This window comes from Pinus tabuliformis, chromosome 7, assembly GCF_031772625.1.
Source record: "Pinus tabuliformis cultivar Carrire ecotype Pingquan chromosome 7, CPIR1, whole genome shotgun sequence".
Classification (NCBI taxonomy): Eukaryota; Viridiplantae; Streptophyta; class Pinopsida; order Pinales; family Pinaceae; genus Pinus; species Pinus tabuliformis.
Window position 1 is genome coordinate 1,613,884,391 of NC_142293.1, and position 23,786 is coordinate 1,613,908,176.

The window sequence follows — 23,786 nt, forward strand, 5'->3', positions numbered from 1 at the left end:
CCCAACAACCTTTTTGTAGAGAAATTTGACTAATTCAACAAGATATACAATTTGAATTTTTCATATAAAACAATGAAAAACTGATCAGGAACCAAACCCAAGTCAAACCTTGTCAAACTGTGATAAATTCAACCTCTTGAAATTTCGACTTCCTGCACTTTCCTCAGAGAGTTCGATTTGCCTCAGAATAACATCCTTTTTCTGCCTCATATGTCGTCCCTGATTGTTGAATTTTCTAAATCTATCCGCTAGAAAATTAATCTGTATTCTGCTGGTTTATTTCTTCTACTTGTTTAAAATCGAACAAGTTATTTAATACATTAAATACCAAAATAAACACAATACAATCACAACATCTACAGATCATCAACTGAAAGAAAACAAGCACACAAGTGACACCGTTATTTTGGACCAATGTCCCCAGAAAAACCCAATGCGGGAAAACCGGTGTAGCGATTTAGAGGGTTATATTATTATGCAGTCTATTTGAGTAGAACTGGGTGCCTAACCGGTTCACCCGACAGAGAAAAATACACGACAACAATTCCTCTATTTTCGGAAATAGGTATTCAGAAAACCTGTCCCACAAAACCCTCTCCGGCACAACTGAAGCTCAACATTGGCCCTTTTGGCCTCCTGCTGACCCGCTTTAGCCCCAGGACCCTCTGCGTCAGCCCTCTGAGGCACTGCACAACCTCTGGGAGCCTCTGCGTCACTCCCTTTGCCCTCTGCGTGGATGACATAGTCTCTCTGGGCTCTGCGTTGCCTCTATTGGGCTCTGCGTAGCTTGGACTGACTGCTGCTCTCACTGTCTCTGCTTCTGTGCTGGTCTCCCAGTATTGTCCCTGCCTCTCTGCCTCGTACTCACTGCCCCTTGCTACTGATCACTGATTCAACTTTGCTTAGCAACCCCACTCTAGCAAAATGATCGACTGATCACTCTGGTGTATTTTACAAACCTCTTCTTATACTTTTCTCGTTGGTTTTTCAACGACTAAGATTATATCTCTAATCAATGGCTAAGATTAGATTTGGCTTGATCCATGACTTTTGGAACCTTCTAAACCAGTTTTATATTAATACCCATTAATATTTTATTTTTCCTAAGTTTAGACTTAGGAACTTTATTAAAAATATTAATTATTTTAATATGTCCCAAACCGGGTACAATTTGTCCAAACCATTTCTGGGTCTTGGAGATCTCATGTGTTTTAGCCTCTCCACCAATTTTCATGGCTAGAGCACATCCAATGCTACCCCAAATCAACACTCCCTATTAGCGAGGACCTATGTCACACAGTTCGAGTTCGAATTCGAGTTCGACAACGATTAAGTTCGATTCGAATTCGAATTTTCCGATCAGGTTCAAATGAGGTTCGACATTAGGTTCGACTATACATATTTTTCAATATATATATATATATCTATATATGACAAATAATAAAAAATTCAAAATCGATCCATAAACACATGAATACAAATTCTTATTAGTAAACATACATGAATAATGTAATCATTCTAACATCTAGGTATGAGATATGAGATGACCATCATTTAATGAATAACGTCTTAGCCATTAAAGTGTAAGATAATAAATAAGTTCTTCATAAATTTCTATACGGTTAGAAATATAATCATAAAAATTTATATAAAAATGCCATTTTCAATATTTTTTATAATGTATCATAAATATTTGTGCAAAAATATAAGCAAATTTTTAATATATTAGGTCCTTTAACCATGAAAAAATAATGAGAGGACGGCTTACAACTTTTTATTAACTGGACATCCCAACCATCTCCTATCTCCTATTTTTATTTTCTAGCTCCAATTCGGCAGGCGAAAACCTGAATGAAGAGTGATAGCGATGTTGAAAGCCCCTCGTAAAAAATAAGCAAACCAGGGCTATGGGGTGGATGAATAGAAACAACGGTGAGTGCAGAGCTCGTGTTTTTTAAAAATGCGGGTCACTAGGTCGTAGGTCTTTCAGTTTGGCTTGAACCCCATCTACAGGCGAGTCGACCCAGAGTACCCGATTTTAAATATACAGGAGGTGTTGGACAATGGTTTCGCTTATGGATTTGAGCGTCTCATAGCGCTTGGCCTTTGCAGGGAACAAGGTCTATCCCTTATTTCTGTTTTAAAATATTCATTTTGCTACAGCTACTGGAATTTCCAAAAGCTGTCAAAAAAACCGTCGAACCTCAAAAAAAATTCATTCAAATTCGCATCAATGTTCGTTCAGATTTGCTTTCAGGTTCGGGTTCAGATTAGTTTCGAATTCGTTCATGTTCGTTGTTCAGGTTCGAATTTTAGGTTCGGCAAACCTGAACGAATTTCAATTTTTTTTTAGGTTCGCCGAATTTCGAACCTGAACCTTCAAATTCAGCGAACCCTGTGCAATAGGCGAGGACAATGCTCTAGTAATACTCCACACTGAGTATCACACTGATTATTCGGCACCGGTACCTGTGCTGATGCTAGGCTTCCCTGCCCAACATCCTTTGCACTGCTACATCCAGTACTGTTGCCCATGGCCCTGCCACTGCCACTGCTGCATCTGTACGACAACTCCCTCTGCATCCTTGTTGCTGCTGGTCCATCCTCCCAACACTGCATGTGCAATGCATTCCCCTCTCATCATGCTGCATCGTGCTACTGCATTGCAACTCAGTTATTGAGAAGTAAGTCACTGATCCACCCAACATCTGACATCCCTGTCAGGCTAGAAACACTCTCGATGCTGAAGCTCCCTTTGCCGCTAACAAGTGCTCCCTCTACTGACCTCTGCGCTGATGCAACAACTCCTTGCATCTCGCACCGTTGCACACCTCTTTGTGCCATCCTGCACTGGTGCAACACTCCTGTGCCTCTCGCACTGTTGTAGCTTGCTAGCTTTGCGTTGCCTCGGGACTCCTGCACTGTAGCACTCTCTGCTGCTTCATCCGCATCTATTTCTACCTACACCCGCTAGTCTTGCTACTCCTCTTGGGGGCTCCCGTAGCAAGGTATAATCCAAGAGGTTGGGTACCTCAAGGATCCTGCCCCTCATCGCCTGTAGTCCTCCTGACTACAACTCGATGTCTCCCCACTTCTTCTCAAGTGGTACATGAGCACTCATGGCACAATCATCATCCTCCTCGACTTCTTTCTCCGCCTTCGCTGGCGCTGCCTTCGAGTCAGAAGCCTCTCCCTTACTCTTCTTCCTCGGACACTGGTTCGCAAAATGACAATTACCTCCCAATCCTCGGAGATTGCGTTAAGTGCGGTCCTCACCATCAATTCATCATCCGGCGTGGCCCCTATGGAAGTTAGCTGGTCATGGATCTACTTTAACCGATTGAGGAAGACATCTATTTGCTCTCCCTTCTGCATCTGGTATGCCCTTAGCTAATTTTGTAGGAGCATCTTCCTTTGCACAGAAGTATGCTAGTATAATGTCTTCAAAGTGTCCCACATCTCCTTTGTCGTTTCCTTCTCGGCAATATGTGGTACCACATGATCCTTGACCCCATCAAGGATGATGCACTTTGCCTTAGCCATTGCCTCCTCGTACCTATCATTTGCTACTGGGTCAACTGGGATAGCCATCGTTCTCAAGGCGAAGCCCTTGATGCGATGTCTGTCTAGAATGGACAAGATCCTGGCCTTCTAGACCACAAAGTTGGACACTCCGTCCAGCCTGTCCTGATCTCTCAAGCCATTCACGACCATCTCGCTGCTCTTATCTGACTCTCTGAGTCTCTCTACTTCCCTCCTGGAAGTCCTTTGTTCGACTCTTGCTGAGTCTCTCTACTTCCCGTCTGGAAGTTCTCTTCTGGACTCCCTCTGAGTCCTGATTTCCCTCCTGGAAATCCTTTTGCCAACGTCAAGGTGCCCCACTACGATCGTCTATGCAACTGCAACATTGATCTAGATTCCTTAGCTAGAAATCTGCCTCGGCAGCAACTCCCTCCACCTTGGTCTTGCCCTGTTAGGTACTATTCTGACCACAATACCCCACCAGCTTTGTTTTGCAAATTACCCACAACCTTCTATGCCCCAACAACTGAAGGATTGAGCCTCTTGGCTTTGTGCAATCCCGGCACCAGCAAAACAGCTCCCTCAGCCAACTGCGTCTGCCCACCTGGCCTCTGCGTGAGCCTGTGTCTGCCCTCCTCAGACTCTGTGTTAAAATTGGAAACTAGGGCCAAACTCCATGTGGGCCATCTTATTTATGGCAGCTGATATTTTTCTTGGATCCCTCTCATCAAGAGGTGTAGGATTGATCTAAAGATCATCCGATTCCGATAAGTATTCATGGAGTTATGAATTTATTTGTGTTATAAGACAATTCGTCAAGGTCGGCCAACAACCAAATAAACCCCACATGTGCTCAACGTTTTACTATAAAAGGAGATGACTTGAGAGTCATTTCACACACACTTCACTCTTGATTTCTCTCCACTTGTTCTGGGTTTTAGTGTGAGAGAAATCTAGGAGGAAGTAGCCTTAAGATGCAGGAGGGAAGGAGGCCTACACACTGCCCTCTACAAGCCCTAGACGCAGTTCTAGATGATATACACAATCCTAAGGAGGATGCCTAACGCTGTCCTAACCTAGAGGATGCAATCATGAAAAGATGCCCTATCCTCCGCGTTGTCTCAAGGGTAACCTAGCTGCAGTCAAGAAAAGGATATACGCTGTCCAAATAGATCCTAGCCGCAACAAAGTCATGGGTCTTTTGGAGGACCAAGTTGCTGTTAGGAGGGCCGAGAATTGGTCTAGAAGACTGCAATACAAGGTCTACTTCAGCAAAGGAGAGGGGACGTTAAGGTCACCCTTGTGACTGTTTGAAGAGGCAACAAGGTCTATGTGAAGGGATGATTAAACTGCAGGCCTGTAAGTATTGTTTTGATGGTCAAAACGACCCTATACATGGAGCTGTAGGTGTCTCCTCAAACAGCGAGGTCACTTACCTTGTAAAGAAAGGGAGGCCGCATAATTCAAGGTGAGTTATGGCATGATCGTTGGGTTGCTGTAGGTTACCGGAGGATGCCCTAACCAGTGACCGAACTCTGTCCATGAACAACAATACAGAGGTATGTATGTACTCCATTAATGACTTGTGTTGGGTCCATGATTTTGGATCAGTTTGGATGGGATGTGCTTGCAGCCTATAGTAACCAATGTGGAGGGGCAGACTTGGTGGTTAGATGCCCTAACCAGTGGCAGCATCTACAGTGATTTATTAGACACTTGGAGAATCTGTTAGCAGCCATGTGGAGGGGTTTCTTAGGTGTTGGATACTGCCACATAGGAGCAACAATGTCACTAACAATGGGACAACAGTGCTAATAGTATGATGGCATGATGCAATGGGATAGCAGCAAGCATGGTGCTGCAAACTCATTAGGACAGCAACAAGGTACAACATGCCAAATAGGACAGCTAGGCAAGTGTGCTTAGTACAACATGGTAAATGGGACAGCTAGGCAATGGTGCTTGGTGCAGCAAGCTAATGGGACAACAAGGCTATGATGTTTGTTGGAGCATAGCAAATGGGACAGCAGTATGCCAAACATGGAATGGCAATGTCACTAACAGTGGGACAGCAGCAATGGCACATGGAACAACTGTGGTAGCATGGTGCAACAATGGCACATGGGACAACAATGGCAGCATAAGGTGCAACAGTATGATGTGTGCAGCATGGTTATGAGGTCCAACATAGTGATGATGGGTGCAACATGGTGCAACACGGTGAGGTGCAGCATGATGACGAGATGCAACACAATGATAGGTGAAGGAGTCACCTTGGAGAATCAGTTGAAGCAACATGTCTTCAACTGAGTTCAGCCATCTCATGTATCATCTTCTTAGAGATGATCTATGCTCTTATTTAGATAAGTCAAAGTGTTGACTTTTGTTGTAAATGTACTATCTCTCTCTCTCTACTGAACTATTGAAGAACATATAAGAAGAATTGATCAAGGGTTTCCCCACATTGGGGTTTGTGCCTGGCTCGCGCCACATCTTGTGTCCTCTTGTCTTGGCATGTATTCTGCGATCTATGTTTATGTTCTATCTGCAATTTACTTTAATGCTGATATGATTGCTAATCTGGAAAATATATTGAGCTAACTGTGAAAATTGAAATAAATTGCTTTAAGCATAGAACATACCTACAATTAACACTCTGCGCTGCCTCTCCCTGGCCCAAATTGATGACGCAGTCCCTCTGTGTCACTCCTTCCTTTGTTGCTTTCGGCAAGGATCAACTTTGTCACTCGAGACAGCTGAATCTGCTACTCTGCAGCTGATGCCTTCAGTTACCCTGTGATTTGCAACCATGCTACGATACCATGTTGAATTTTCTCAGTCTATTCATTAGAAAATTAATCTGTATTCTGCTGGTTTATTTCTTCTACTTGTTTAAAATTGAACAAATTATTTAATACATTAAATACTGAAATAAACACAATAAAGTCACAACATCTACAGATCATCAACTGAAAGAAAACAAGCACACAAGTGACACCATTATTTTGGACCAATGACCCCGGGAAAACCCAATGCGGGAAAACCAGTGCAACTATTCAGAGGGTTATATTATTATGCAGTCTATCTGAGTACAACTGGGTGCCTAACCAACTCATCTGACAAAGAAAAATACACGGCATCAATACCTCTATATTTGGAAACAGGTATTCAGAAAACCTGTCCCACGAAACCCTCTTCGGCACAACTGAAGCTCAACACTGGTCCTTCTGGCCTCTGCGTCAGCCTCTTGTTGACCTGCATCAACCTCCTGCTGACCTGCGTCAGCCCCAGGACCCTCTGCGTTAGCCCTCTGAGGCACTGCGCAGCCTTTGGGAGCCTCTGCGTCACTCCCTCTGCCCTCAGCGTGGATGACACAGTCTTTCTGGGCTCAGTGCTGCCTCTACTGGGCTCTGCGTAGCTTGGACTAATTGCTGCTCTCGCTGTCTTTGCTTCTGTGCTGGTCTCCCAGTATTGTCCCTGCCTCTTTGCGTCATACTCACTGCCCCTCGTTGCTGATCACTGATTCAATTTTGCTTAGCAACCCCGCTCTCGCAAAATGAATGACTGATCACTTTGGTGTATTCTCCAACTGACCTTCAAGCCTCTTCTTATACTTTTCTTGTTGGTCCTTCAACGACTGAGATTAAATCTCTAATCAACGGCTAGGATTAGATTTGGCTTGATCCATGACTTTTGCAACCTTCTAACCCCCATTAATATTTTATTTTTCCTAAGTTTAGACTTAGGAACTCCATTAAAAATATTAATTATTTTAATATCTCCCAAGCCATGTACAATTTGTCCAAACCATTTCTGGGTCTTGGAGATTTCATGTGCTTTAGCCTCTCCACCAATTTTCATGGCTAGAGCACATCTGATGCTACCCAAATCAACACTCATATGTCTCCCATGTCTCCCAAATGAAGAGGACGAATGGCCCTTTTATAGTGGTAGAATGTGCCCAAGTGTTGTGACTGTTGGGCTGAACTGACATGAACAGATTGGGGCCAACTTTACATTTGGAGGTAAAATTCACAATTAAAAATTCAATTTTTTTGTTCTTTTGAAATATAATTCATATTTGTCATTTCTTTTTATTTGGAGGGCTAAGACAAATTATGAAGACCGACCTTAACTACAAAAATCCAACACTCCATTGCATGTTTGGTATCAACACCAAACTCCAGATGCATATCTGAGTCCCAATTTGCCAGGTTGTCAAAAAACTCTTATGCTTCTGTCATATGATGTGTGGCTCCATTATCCAATAGCCATGCACCCGTTGGGATGGTGCTTCAAGAAAGGTAGGAATAAGTGTGAATTCCATCTCAAACTTATTGACAAACTCTTCCACTTGAGCTTTTGCTGACGCAGATACAACTCGTTACATCCCCTGCCCTTCTTCCTCTCTGAACACTGTGATGTAGTGTCCTATCTTGTGACTTGCAAAACACATGGCCTTTGTCCTTCTTCTTCATCTGCTGCAAGGCTTACGCCTCACTCTTGCTGCTCGAACCTTTTCTTTTTCTCTTCATTGCCTCACTGACAAGAGCAAGATTCTCATCATTGCTTTGTGCTGGCCTCTTGATAGAGATTCCTCCCAAATCTCCTCTTGGAAGAAATCATCCCACAGTCTTTCCCAATCAAGAAGTTTCTCTCGTGCCATGATGCCCTTGATGAATGGAGCCAATGGCTTGGTGAAGCCATTTAGGGTCATCCTTACCATCTCTTGATCTGACACGACCTACCCAACTGCAACAACTCATTATGAACTTGTGAGATCCTAGTGAGATAAGATTCAACTATATCTAATTCGATCATCTTGGTGTTCATGAGATTTTCTCTCAACCCCATCCTCTAGTTGGTATTATCACTCTGGTATAACTTCGTTAGAGCTTCCCACATCTCCCTTGCTCTATTCTTCTTGGATAGGTGAGGAATCACATGATCCTTCACTACATCCAAGATAATCCTTTTGGCTTTCACATCCTTTTGATCGTGGATGGCTAGATCTGCAACATTTGTAGGCTGGGTGAGTTTGGTGTTAGTGTTAGCAAACTACCATATGCCATTCTGCATGAGAATTAGTGAAACCCTTGCATTCCAAGGAATGAAGTTATAGACAACTGCCAACCCGTCCTCAAACCTCAAACTAGTTGTGGCCATCTCCAAATCATAAACTTAATTAAAAATATTTTCTTGGTCCTTTAGGTACCCACAAAATTAATTTGCCAAATCCTCAACTGGTACGGTCTCCCTTTGAAAGGTGACCTCTGCCAATCCCTTCTAAAAATTTGGTAAACTCGTATGCTATATTCAGCCTTTGCTAATTGACCTTGCCAATGTTACTAGCTCAGTTAGTTAGTATTGGCTTGTGCCTCTGTCCCATGCGACATGTTAGCTGGTGGCTGCTTTGGCTACTCACCTTGCACTTTAACAAATGTTGGATCTTTGCTTTGAGGCTACGGTCAGCGATCCTTGGCAGCTTGAATAGTTTGGCAGCTAGGCTGTCGGCTGATCTTACGCAGCGACTCAAGTCTTGACCCCCGGTACTTGTTGTTCTTGAAGGTTGGTCTACTCTCGGCATCGACTCCCTACAATAGACTCACCGCATGAGACTGCTCTTCGACAACTGCATCTACTTGCTCCCCACACAGTTCATCTCCTCATGCTTAGCTCCAACACCCCCTGTGCACATGGTGACAACACGTCTTCACCACGACCTTGCATACCACGTCCTGTGGATATGTCTTGGCTTTTCCCAATGGTACCACTCCTTTGTTCTACCTCGCGATGGATTATGTCAGTTTTCTTCGCCGACTTTGATTGGCAGCTGGTCACCCCTCGACTCACCATGGCTAGGTCCCCACGTTGGCCTATCCACGACGTGCTTGTTGGCCACCCAAAAAAGTACCTTGTTTTTTGTCTTTAGACTTACACAATAGGTCTCTTCTAGCCACAAAAAATTGTCTTTAGCGTGTGCATCCCGCGTCCATACAACCTACCATCTCAACCCTTGTGCGATCAGTCTGCAATTTTATTTATTTATTTCCACTTTGTATGATTGCAAGCCGAACCTGACCTCTGCGATGCTTGTACAATCTTGGCTTCTATAATTATGATATTGACTTTCTCATAATTTATTACTCTGATACCATGTTAAATCTCCATGAACCCATCAATTAGCAATTAATTCCTACCAAACTATCTCAGATATATTGAATAAAAGAACAATTGGATTCTTAACATAAGCATTCAACGGAAGCAAAATGAGAAACAATCTCAATCACACATTTGACACACACAAATTTTGCCCAATAAAAAAATCATCATTAAATTAATCGCAAAACTTGTTCAGGATCCCTACCTGGGAAAATGGCCCTTAGAGGAATTTACATATACAAAAATACCTTATATATGATCCAGCAGATCAAGCCCTAGATCTACTCCCAATCTAGCTGATCTAGGTCTCCTTGCTGCCCCCTTTGCGCCTTCCTTGGACTTGGCACATTTGAGTGGAAGTCTTTCCACACCTTGGGCTAACCCTTCTTTTATAAGCTTGAGTTATGACCAAATCCACAACCCCAATCTCCAAAGTGATGACAAATGAGGTTAGTTCTCGCCTAACTTTCAAGTTTCGATCAATGGCTGAGATTCATCTAATTCACTGATGCGAATATTCTTTGCATTAGATTATTATAAACTCACTTTCTCCTTATAAATGAAATTATTTTAATAATTAAAGTAATTACTAAGGTCTATGGGTGTATTAGGCGACTTTTGAATGCCTAGACACTTAGGCTTGTTCAAAAGTACTTGCCTAAGCTACAAACATCAACATGTAATGCTAGGAAATGTGTGTGTGTCTATAGTATGTCCCTAGGTAATGCCCATATATAATTTGAACCTATGTATGTAATTGGCTACTGAGAGCAAAATGCTCAAAAACATACTCGTGCATGAAAGTGGGTAACAGTTACAAACAACTCATCCCGCAACGTTTTTGTTGATTTATGATGGAATCTGACTTCCTTAAACTATGAATTGGAATCTGTAAGTCGCTATAGGATGTGTTTTGATTTCTTTTAAATTCTAAGAGGCTAGATGTTGCCCACTAGTGTTATAAAAAATATAGAAAGAAATTGCTTTCCTTTTCATCTTCCTTTTTTCTCTTGCAATATAGTATAGTGCGCCCTTCATGAGTTCATTTTGTGCTAAGATTATTTTTAGAATACTTTTTTCCACTGAAATTTTGTTGAGATTTTGATTTAAACAAAATATAGGCTAGTTAAAATGGGTTTGGAAGAGTCGGTCATATCTTTTGTTAGGCTTGTTAAGGTCTTGATCACACTACCATTGAATTAATACATTTTGAGTTGTTCTCTAGCGTTTACCATTCTTAGTGATTATATTTTTATTCTTCACTCCATATAAATCTTTGTTTGTCTTTTACTATGTTTGTCTATCTAAGGCCTAATTGGTTGAAGGTTCTACGTTTTAGCTTTTTATTTTTGATATGATTGATATATTTTGTAAATAACTCCTTTGTCATAAGAATTTGGACAATTCTAAACTAGTATAAGCAAAAAAGTTAATTCCACTTTTCATTTAAAAAAAAAATATACTGATTTAAATGTTATATGCTACACTACATGCTTTTCCCATATTCAAAATTACACCTAAAATGGGAAAAAAAATATATGTTGTATTAGTTGGTTGTTTATTTGTTGTATGTAATTTTTTTCAAGAAAACCCTCATGGAAACCCTCTGAGTACTTCCATGTGATCCGTGGATGGTAAATGGGGTAAATTGTTGGCCCTAATTATAGAGCCCAATCCCGAGAGGATCAAGAGAGTTGAACCCGTGACCTCCCCAAATTTGGGCGAGAAATAGGAGGTCTCATGTCTAGCTCCTGACCACTTGAGCTAAACCTTAGAGCTCATTATATGTATTTTATGTGACACATAGTATTCTATAATGTAATAACTCTGTATATTATATCTAGATGTTTGATTTTGCTTATTTTTCATCATTAATTCTTCATGTAATTCAACTGCCTATTTTTTTTCATGTTTCTATGTTAGGGTGGAATGCATGCATCGCTTTGGTTTGTGGCAATTGTGTTGTTTGGTAAGTTTTCTTCCACTTCCTTTTGTTTTCTGTTGCTACAATCTCATTCTATTTCTTTGTGATTTTCCATCTAGTATTTACTATTTTCAAAACATGTACTTAAATTGGATGAAGAGCATTTGTTGAACTTGAAAGTAAAAGGTGGTTTATGTTTCCTTATGGACTAATGTAAATTTTGTTTACAAGGTTATGTAGCTACAAGTTTGGCCAATCTTTAGGAAGTTGTTAGTTGATTGACGTTGAAAACCCATTATTTTTTTCACACTGAGCACATTCAATATAGGTTTGCAGAAGTAAGATGCGACACAACTTGTTGCTTCATTGACATACATAAAGTCAAACAAGAAATCATCTCATGTGTTGTTGTCTCATTTATTGTTACTCGATCATTTTACGTCAAAAAAAAATGCAATCTCTAATTTATACTACTTAAGAACTATACAAGTTTACCTTTTGAAATTGGTTCAACATTGTTGTTAGATGTTGGTATTCATGACCACCTAAGAACTGTTTAGGCACAATGGTGAAGCTATTATTTTAAGGGGTAATGTATAAGGGAACAAAATCCCTTTTTGGCATTTGGAAAATTTTGTCCATGAACTATATGATGCACATATATATCAGCCAAGACTTTGTTGTACCTTAGTTTCCTAGATATTCTGGACTCCAACCCTAAACTCAAACAAGTAAGATTGCAAGGCTTAGGTTTCCTTTCCATCCTTGAACGCTTGAGAAACCTTGCTACTGAAGGAAGGTTTTTGGATGCCATAAACATATAATACAATCTAGACATTCGTAAGCTAATGTCCAATCCACTTGCTTATCATTATGTAACCATTGTTCGTAGGAACTGTTCCAACATAAGGTGTCTTTATAAACAATAGGAGGGATATCCTTTAAAGCTAATTTCATTAATCTCCTCGATAGAACCCTACTAAAGTTTTCCACCACAATATCTAAAGTTGAAGTCTGTATTCTGGCAATGGATTATGTTATAATTATCTGGTAAAAGCAATACAAGCATAACACGATTGTGTACTGAAGCATGATATCCATAGACATGGCCAAGTGTTACCATAAAATCAAACTTTTACTTAGACACCATTGCTCCGTTGTAAAACTTTTACATGCAGAATGGTTTACAAATGTTTATCTATAAATTTTCTTTTTGATGCTTGCATATGTTAGCCATAATCAGCATTGAGATCAGGCATGCAGTAATATCAGCAAGTTTGATCAGTTGAAACCAACCATAAATTATCAAGGAGTTTCCTTTTTTTATGAACTAAATTTGGGGCCAAGCCAATGGCAGATCATTTTGGACTCTTGGGGAACGTTCCAGTCATGACAGATTTTAAAATGCCTCTCTAATGAATTAATTGTTGATTTTTCAAGTGTAATTTAAACAAGCACAATTTCTGAAACTGATAATTACTTCCAATGATATTGTTATTACTTTAGCACATTCCAGATTATCATTAAGCAATTATACTTCAGAAATTTCAACCATAAATGCAATAATGACAGTAGGATCATAAAGAGACAGTCAAACACAAGAGACAAATTTTTACCTTGGGAAAACCCTAACTAGGGGAAATCCCAACAACCTTTTCTTAGGAGAAATTGTCCAATTCAACAAGAGATACAATCTGATTTTTCCTAATGAAGCAGGGTCAAACTGACCAGCAAACTAACACTTGTCAAACCTGGTCAAACTGCCCAGAAATAGACTTAGTCAACCTGCAGTTGAACTGCCAGAGACAGGACAGATTTCAGCCTGTTGAAGCTTCACAGAAATTCTGTCAACCTGCCTTAGAAAGCCTCAGAAATCTTGGTCAAACCCTGCCTCAGAAAATTTGGTCAATGCTGGTCAAAGAGATCTCAACAAGCTCAACTTAGCCTCAGAAGTCTTCTTCCTTCCTTCTCACATGTGAACAGAGGATGATAATTGTAAGTGATCCAAATTGCTCCAAATGGGTGAGAACAAGTGGCAATATATAGTTGTTGAAGGAGCCAAATAGGCATGTCTCTTTAGCTGGGCCGACTTGAGCAATATGGAGCTGACTTGTATTTTTGGAGGTAATTTCAAATTTCAAAATTCAAATTTTCCCTCTTTTATTTTGAAGTCGAATTGAATCCATATTTGAATTTTTACTTCTTTTAATTTTGTGGGCTAATGTAGTTGAAGATTAACGACTGAAACTACCAAAATTCAACACTTTTTTTTAGCTAGGAAGGTATTCACTTTGACTTCTTCAGTGGTTCTCTTGTTGAAAAATTTCTCCATCCCAAGAAAAGGTTGAATAAGCTCAACTATGTTGATGAATCCATACACTTCATGTTCTATTCCAGAACCATGTGGAAAACATCTTGCATCAGCATCATGCAAAGGGATCTAGTTACCTACTAGTCACATCTCCCTTGCAAAGGATCTAATCACCCACAAGCCACCCATTGGCTGGTTAGGTACCCCCTGACATAAGGCAGGTACCCCTTGACACAAGACTAGTCCTTGTTTCATCAACTCACCAAGTCGTCACTTGGAATTATGTCTGGTACCCCCTGACAAATGGTGAAACCCTGGGCTATAACATCAACACTCCCTTTAACTAAGGGAAGCATTCTCACCCACTCCAAGCTTGTCTCTAAAGTATACAAACTTCATCCTAGGACAAAGGCTTTGTCAGAATGTTAGCAACTTTCTTGTACATAGAAATGCATTGGAGCCTAATTGTTCCCCTTTGTACCATGTCCCAAATGTGGTGGTACCAAGATCTCGATGTGCTTCGACTTGTCATCACAGTTGTGTTGAAAAGTGTAACTAGGTTCGGTCTTCATAATGACATGTGTAATTGTGATTTTATGTAATTGATGAAAAGAAGAAAAATAAAATTATTATTGTAATGCTTGTCTCATGGGTTTCATGAGCAAGGAATTTTATTTTAGTGATGGCTCCCATTGTGAGCTTTTAGGATTTGTCATCTAGTCATAAAAGTCAATTTGAGTCTATGTCATGTATGAAGGACCCTTCTTGGGCATGTTATATATTTATATAAGTCCTTAAATAAGTTAGAAAGCCCTCCAAGACCAAGACAAAGTCACCTCCTTCAAGTCGGCTTCAAAAGAATAATATAAATCTCTCAAATAGACATGTCGGCTTATTTTGATGGGAAACAACTATAAATAGGGTTTTTCATATTAATTTCAGAGCAGAATTTCAGAGATTCGGTCCTCACACAATCTGAAATGTGAAGTACAGCGAGGAAGCCTAAAGACCAGCGAAGTAACAAAAAGGAAGAGCGAAGTTTAAGGGTATTTTGGGACTGTTTTAAGGGCAGAAAACCTCTATACAAGAAGTCTGTTGCAGCAGTAAAGGAGAAGTCTGTTGCAGCAGTAAAGGCTGAAGGTAAGTCTGTTGCAGCAGTGAAGAAGAACTATGTTGCAGCAGTAAAGGCCGAAGGTAAGTCTGTTGCAGTAGTAAAAGCCAAGGAAAAGTCTGTGGCAGCAGTGGAAATTGAGGAGAAGTGCAGTTCTCCGAAGGAGCCGAAGTGGAAGAAGGACTAGTCAAGAAGGCCAAAGGTCTAAAGCAAAAGAAAGCCAAGGTTGAAGAAGAAGCCAAGAAGGAAGAAGGAGCTGGAGGTTGACTATCATTGACTAAGGATCTCGTGTCTTGGTCTTGGTATTCGTCCATTGGAATGTCTATAAGAAGAAGAATTTGTTTGGGTTTTCCTTTCAAGTGGGAGAGGTTTTGGCCTTGGTTGATAGCCTATATTCTGTGTCTCTTGTCTCTTTATGGTTTATGCATTGGTAGCTGTTTGATGAAGAACACTAATAACCTAAGTAAAAGAAGATCTTAATCTAAAGAAGTAAAACCATTCACAAGCAGTTACTAATAGAAGAGAAATCACTTGATTTCTATGCCCTAGATTTCTCAACATGGCATTAAGCTAAGGTGACTAAGTCAATGAAGGGCACCTCATCAAGGGACACTCAAGGATCAAATCTCAAGGAAGGCATCAAAGCAAAGATCATCTTGAAAGGAAGCATCATAACCCTAGATCAAAGAAGTCTACAAAGTAGTATTGGGATCATCATCAAGAGGGAGAAGGACAAAGCCCTACATCTACTCAAGTTAAAGTGTTTTGAAGACTATTCATCCAAAGGAAGCTAGATCAAAAGGCGGTGTCATCTCACTCTCTGTGGGATCAAGGATTATTCTTGAAGAAAACCACCTTCATCAAGGAGAAGTTTTCTATCCTCTATATCATCATCAACAACAAGGAAGCAACAAGAAGGAGCATCCTATCAAGTAAGTATATTTATGTCCACATCTTAGTTTGTCAAAATGTATTTTTGCAAGGAAAACAACAAGTTGGTTGGGGCTTCAAACTATCTTGCATGGAAGAAAATGACAAATTTGAATCTCATTGAAAATGAGGTTATGGAACATGTCAAAGGTTCTATCACCTAAACCAAGAAAGGAAGATGCTCATGCCTGATACAGAAATGACTACAGTCGTATTAAATGCACTATCGAAAGAGTGGGGTAACTTTACTTAAAGTATTTATGGGAAGAAAGAAGCTAATCCATTCTAGGATCTATGGTCACTGTGCAAGATTGAAGAATCTAGATTAAAGGCCAAATCTGATATGGGAGCAGGTGAGCAAAATCAAGCTTATGCTGCAATGACAAAAAGAAAGGGACAATTTGGAAATTTTGGTCCTCAGAAAAAGAAGAAGAACATGTCTAAAAGACGATGCTATGGGTGTCAAGAATATGGACACTATAGGAGAGATTGTCCTAAGCTCAAGAAGGAAAATAACAAAAGAGGAAGAGAAGAAGCCCACATCACCAAGGAAGTGGAGGAAGCCGAAAAGAAGAAATCCAAGAAGGAGGAAGTAATAGATCTCCACTATTGAGATAGTCTTCCTCACATAAGTTCTTTTCAAATTCCTAAGCCTTCTAAGATATGGCTATCATGATTCATGAAGTAAAATAATGGGATGCATCAAGGCATCATGGAAGCATTGAAAGCAAGAGCTCAAGACATCATCATAGAAAAGCATGAAAGACAGTTAGAATCTATGGAAGTCAAGTATATAGCTCTTGGGATTCTCATTGAAAACACAAGTGGCAAGGTCATCTAGTACAAGGTTCATCATACATTTGTCAAATGGAAACATCTGCTGATGGGGATACTTTAGATCCTCAAGATTCGCTGATGGAATCTTCATTGAAAAGTTCACCGATCATGAGGGGAAGAAAGTGTTTCATCAAGATTCCGAATTTGTGGAATTCATGGGATGATGGTATGATGACATAAAAGTGAAGCAGATCAAGGGATTGAAGCTCTTTCAATCAAGGAAGTTGTCGCAGAAAGTCTGGATGACCCAAAGGAAAATGAGGTATGTAGGCTTATATTCAATATCAAAAAGTCATGTCATATGGTTGTAGGTAACATGAATGAATGCTCTATCTTGAGAGCATAATCAAAAGGAAGGATCTCCTCCCTCGAAGGAATGCAGGAATGCATGGGTCACACATTCACTAGATGAAATCAACATAATATGTCCTCATATGAAGTATGAGGTGGTTGACAACAATTGAGGAACTCTGATTAGAAGCTCTTGGGAATGAGATGTGTGACGAAAGGAAGGAAGAGATCGTGGAATATATAACCATGGTAAAGGCAATCAACATTCGAAAGACCAAGAAGATTTGACTAGATATCTCCATGAAAGATATGAAGATGATGGAGTCTGAAAAAGAAAGAGACCCTTGGCAATATATATCTTTGGGAGATGTGCCGATATGTATGTAGGATGTTGATGCAAACTAGTAGATGTCATGATGAAAGACTATCACAAAGGTAATGTTGATTTTTAATGTTCATTCCTTTATTTTTATTTGGATAGGTTTATGTAGGGCTGCCAAGGGAAGATCTATGGATGTCTTCCACCACAGATGCACATGTAGTAGGATGAAAGATCCTTAAGTAAACATGGCATGAAGATAGCAGCATGGCATGAAGGAAGGCCAAATATAGATTGATGGATCACTTTCCGATGATGACATGGTTGACTCATGGATGAAAGTGATGGATGGTCGGTGTCCTGTGTAGAAGTCCCTAACATGAAGACTCCTCGTTAACAAAAAGAAGTTCATGACATTGTGAAGAGGAGTTCTTCAAGTAGCTGGTTGTCCCATCATCTCCACCTGAGGAGCTGTTGTAGGTCCCTAATTAAAAGGGAGCCTGGAAATAAGTTTCTTACTTGGAAGAAACTTGGAAATTCCTAAGCCAAGAGGGGGCTTAGGTACATTCCTTTATTGGAATAGATATGTCCTCCCTAATTAAGAGGGAGAGATAGACATATCATTCTTGTCTTCACTTGGGAAGAAAAAATGGAGGATTGGGTAAACATCTGGCATTCGATGCTCTTTGAGGATGTATTAGGGTATCCAAGATAAGAGTAATTGTTGAGGACCAATATTCTTTGAGGACTGAGAATCCAAGATAAGAATAGTCTTGGTGGAACACACCCTGAGAACCAGGGTGAGGTATGTTCCGAGAGAGATAATGATGAGCATGTCTATGCATCATTGGTCTCGCCAGTATTGTGCTTAGATCTCGTGGAGAGATAGAGTTGCTAGTCAAGGCCTTGCTATGTGACAACGCTGGTAGATATGATGCTAAACAGATGGGTTACCAATCCGTCTTTTCTTATGAGAACTTCTTCAGATTGAGAATGACCAAGTACCATTATGAATACCTCCCTAGTTAAGAGGGAGTGTTGAAAAGTGTAACTAGGTTCGGTCTTCATTATGACGTGTAATTGTGATTTTATATAATTGTTGAAAAGAAGAAAAATAAATTATTATTGTAATGCTGGTCTCATGGGTTTCATGAGCAAGGAATTTGATTTTAGTGATGGCTCCCATTGTGAGCCTTTAGGATTTGTCATCTAGTCACAAAAGTCAATTTGAGTCTTTTTCATGTATGAAGGACCCTTCTTGGGCATGTTATATATTGATATAAGTCCTTAAATGAGTTAGAATCCCTCCAAGACCAAGACAAAGTCACCTCCTTCAAGTCGGCTTCAAAAGAATAATATAAATCTCTCAAATAGACATGTCAGCTCACTATCATGTCATGCCGACTTATTTTGATGGGAAACAACTATAAATAGGGTTGTTCGTATTCATTTCAAAGCAAAATTTCAGAGATTCGGTCATCATACAGTCTAAAATGCGAACTATAGTGATGAAGCCTAAAGACCAACGAAGTAACAAAAGGGAATAGCGAAGTTCTTAAGGGTATTTTGGGACTGTTTTAACGACAGAAAACCTCTATACAAGAAGTCTGTTGCAGCAGTGAAGGAGAAGTTTGTTGCAACAATAAGGGCTGAAGGCAAGTCTGTTGCAGCAGTGAAGGAGAAGTTTGTTGCAACAATAAGGGCTGAAGGCAAGTCTGTTGCAGCTGTAAAGGCCAAGGAAAAGTCTGTGACAACAGTGGAAATTGAGGAGAAGTGCAGTTCTCTTAAGGAGCCGAAGTGGAAGAAGGACTAGTCAAGAAGGCCAAAGGTCTAAAGCAGAAGAAAGCCAAGTTTGAAGAAGAAGCCAAGAAGGAAGAAGGAGCAAGTTGACCATCATTGACTAAGGATCTTGTGTTTTGGTCTTGGAGTGGCAAATAGGTCAAGGGTCTTGGTCTTGGTATTCGTCAATTGGAATCTCTATAAGAAGAAGAATTTGTCTGGGTTTTCCTCTCAAGTGGGAGAGGTTTTGGCCCTGGCTGATAGCCTATATTATGTGTCTCTTGTCTCTTTATGGTTTATGCATTGGTAGATGTTTGATGAAGAAGAACACTAATAACCTAAGTAAAAAAGGATCCTAATCTAAAGAAGTAAAAAACATTCATAAGTGGTTACTAATAGAAGAGAAATCACTTAATTGCTATGCCCTAGATTTCTCAACAAGTTGTCTCCTGCACCTGATCAAACAATCTTGCGAGAAGCTTCTGAAGCCACACTGCTTCACAACTCGCCAAACTAGTTGCAATATACTTGGCTTCTGCAGTTTTGAATGTGATAGATTTCTGCTTCTTGCCCATTTAGGATATCATAGTATTGCTGCCTTAATCCACACCTGAGATTGTCGTGGAGAAAGTCCTTAACTCCACTTGGTGTGGACTTGGGGGCAAGTTTTGAGGTGAGGCTGTCACTCAATTCTCAATTCTTGCGTCTAGGTTTACTCCTTGCAAAGTCAAGGTGGTAGACCCTAAAGATGTGTAAGGTTTAGCTAGCTCAATGCTAGCAAGTTAGTTTCTTAGGAGTTAATACATGGTGATCAATATACACCTCAAATATATAGCATCAATTACAATTATAAGCTCAGTGAGCACATGTATCCACAAATATAGCAAGTAAGACCAGTGCCCAAGTATAGCTACTTGCTAAGGATATTCCAAGTGAAAATATAAATTTTCTATGTTGCCAGGAAACGTGGGTTCGGGGACGGGGACGGGGACGACATTTTTGGAAACAGGGTGCGTGGGTTCGTCGGGTAATATAATAATATTAAATTTTAATAATTATATTTTATAAATTATAAATTTATATATTATAAATATATAAATTATAAATTTATAATTAATAATATATATGAAATTTGAATTTGTATATTGTTTCAACTTTAAACAAGAAAACTTTAATGATAATCATTTAAACATGCACACCATTGAACATTCAACATTGACATTGAAATTTCAAAATTTATCACCAAAAAACTGTTCATTGTTTACATATTAACATGAATCATGATATGGGACAGATTTTGTCACACATAGCTGACTGAGATACACTAGCGAAGTTCCTACAAACTCAGGAGTACACTCAAAAATCCTAAAGTATTCTGCATTCTCAAAGACTCAACATTTTAAACTTTATTTTATTGGGCTGCCTTGTGTGTTTGGTGGGACAGCAGTGAAATATATGCTGCCAGCAGCCATAATTTATACTTTAATGTAGCCACAAGCCTAAAAAAAACCACAGAATTTATATGTTAATGTAATGATTCAATTTTTCAAAAATTAAAATATATATACTATGAACTGTTTTACTTTTTCCTGAACAAATTCTGAACCATTTAATTGGATTTTGTTGATCCATGGTGAAATTACATTGCAAGGGCAAGCAACACCATTGTTAGAGGGTAGATAATGAACTGGCTTGAATGTTGTGTAGATGATTGAGTTGAAATACATTCTCACTGAACAGTTTATATTGTAAAGAATAGCACAGAGCTATATTCAGTGTATGAATGCATTTATGTAATGCCATTCATTAATGCAAAAAATGATGAAGATTTTCTGCGCTTTATTAATCTAATTGCAACTATTTCAGGTTAAAAGAACTGAAACGTATACTTCTCATATTATAGTATATAGCAGTGATGCGGGGGAGCGGCCCCCCCCCCTACGAACCCGCTCCCGAAGCGCGCTCCGGGCGGGAGCGGCTCGGGAGCGCGCTCCCCAAATCGCTCCCGTAAAAAAATTTGCGCTCCCTGGTCTGTGAGGGAGCGCTTCAGGGAGCGATCGCTCCCGCGCTCCCGGAGCGCTTTTTAATGCCCGGGAGCGATCGGGGAGCGATCGCTCCAGGGCATTAAAAAACGCTCCGGGAGCGAATTTTAAATTTTCGGGAGCGATTCGGCGGAAAAAAAATCCGCGGACCCGAAAAAAACAAAAAATTAAACAATTTTTTTTGGATTTATAAGCCCAATGGGCCAAAACAAAATCATTCTAATGAGATTGAGGTTGAGTTTGAGAGCAAAGGAGCAAGGAGCAAGAGCTGAGGAGCAAGGAGCCAGAGCTGAGGAGCGAGGAGCAAGTGCCGAGGAGCGAGGAGCAAGCTTGCAGAGGTAAGTAACTTAATCATTTAGTTAGTTTAGCTGGTTAGGTAGTTAATTTGGTTAGTTTCATTTACCTGTTTGAGTTTAAAGATCATTAATTTAAATTAAATTAATAAATTAAATGAATTAATCCCAATAAACTAAATTAATTTGCAGATTCAAGACTCAAACCCTACAAACATCAAACACGATGGACCTGAGCATTTTTATTGGCTTTTTCCTCTTCCTGGTCCCCTTTCTGGTTATTATGGTGGTGGAGAGTAGGAAACGGAGGGGGCCTGAAACTGAAGAGGTGGATGAAGAAGCCGGAGGAAGTCAAATAGGTGAAAACCCCAGTGAGGAGGATGTGGAGGGTGAACATGAGGGTCAAAAAACTAAACAAGACCAAACTCCATTGTGGAAATATGTTCAGAGGCCTGAAACAGGGAGGGGGTGGAACCACTAAATTTCATTGCCCCCATTGCAACACTGATTTCACAGGCTCATACACCCGTTTGAGAAGACACCTTTGCGGGAAAAGGGCATGGGATGGAGAGAAACAAATAGGAATCAGAACTTGCGACGCGGTGTCAACAGTTGATAGAGCCAAATACATAAAGGAAGAGGAGGACGCCCAATACAAAGCAAAAAGATCAAGGAGTTTCTTTGAACCAAGCTCACAAAGAACTCCTTCAACATCCTCCCAAGGCAGTGGATATGGACATGGAGGCTCAGGGTCATCATCTTTACGCCGTAGAACCATATCAGATTTCCTTGATGAGGGGTGTAGGAATGATGTGGATTCAAAAATTTACAGGTTCCTCTATGCAAATGGGATACCATTCAATGTTCTACGCTCACCTTATTGGCACGAAATGGTTTCTGCCATAAATGATGCCCCTAAAGGATACAAGAGCCCTGGGTATGACAAGGCAAGAACAGTTGGCCTTGATCATGAAAAAGCAAAAATATCACATTCTTTGAATAAAATGACAAGTTCTTGGACTGACAATGGGGTGTCCATTGTATCTGATGGATGGACAAATGTAAAAGGCAAGCCATTGATAAGTGTTCTTGCTGTGTCCCGAAGTGGTCCCATTTTTCTAGCTGCACATGATTACTCAGACAAGTTCAAGACCGCTATCAACATTGCAGAAGCATTGCTTGAAACAATTGAGCGTATTGGCCCATACAATGTCATCCAAGTCATCACTGATAATGCTCCTAATTGTAAGGCAGCGGGAGCAATTATTGAGGATAGATACCCGAACATATTTTGGTCTGGATGTTTGGTTCACACATTGAACCTTCTGTTGCATGATATTGTCAAAAACAAAAATGAACAATACCAATGGATTGGGGATTTGTACAAGAGAGGAAAAAAAATGATAAAATTTATTACAAATCATAGCAATACCCATGGCCTTTTCCGCAGTCACTCGAGATTGGAGTTTCTGAAGATTGCGAGGACTAGATTTGGTAGCTATTACCTCACCTTCAGGCGCCTTTTGAAGGTAAGAGAGGGTTTAGCTAGCATGGTATCAAGTCCAAATTGGCAGGTGTTAAAGGAAAGGGCTACAAATGTAGCTGACATTGCAGGTTTTGAAACGGTGGAGGAGGCCGCTCTTGATGGGCAGTTTTGGACAGCTGTGAGACAGGTATTGGATTTCACCAAGCCAATTTATAACATGATTCGGTTTGCAGATACAGACAAACCAGTGATTGGCGAGGTGTATGAGCAAATGGATACCATGTTGGGGGAAATAAAAGACATTGTTAATAACAGAGATCCCGACTTGTACAATCTGATTCACGATTGTGTGTGTGAACGGTGGAAAAAGCTTAACCTTCCACTACATTGCTTGGCGTATATCCTTACGCCAAAATACTACTCAGATTCTTGGTTGGGCAAACCTGCAGCAGGGGGTGGTGTTAGGACCAAACCCCATTTAGATCGAGAGGTAACTAAAGGATATCTGGATGCATTAGAAAAGTTGGTGCCTGACAGGGAGGAATGTGCAGCTGTGCGCCTTGAAATAGGCAGATACTTCACTGGCAGTGGTTTGTATGGTAACTTCCATGCAATGGACGACAAAGATAAATTTGATTCTCTCACATGGTGGGAAACATATGGCGGCGACGGAGTTTTGCGAAAATTGGCATTGAAAGTTCTTGCACAGGTTGTAAATTCTTCTTCTGCAGAGAGGTGTTGGAGCACCTACAGTTATATACATAATGTGAAAAGAAACA

At 40.2% G+C, this 23,786-nt stretch overlaps 1 protein-coding gene across 1 annotated transcript in view; it reads left to right on the forward strand.

The window, feature by feature from the left end:
• Nucleotides 1–23,786, forward strand: part of LOC149254378 (aldehyde dehydrogenase family 7 member B4-like) — a 245,935-nt gene that overhangs the window by 91,652 nt on the left and 130,497 nt on the right. Inside the window, exon 8 of the mRNA XM_089454764.1 lies at nt 11,608–11,653. Coding sequence (XP_089310890.1) covers nt 11,608–11,653 — 46 coding nt within the window. The remainder of the gene's footprint in view (nt 1–11,607; nt 11,654–23,786) is intronic.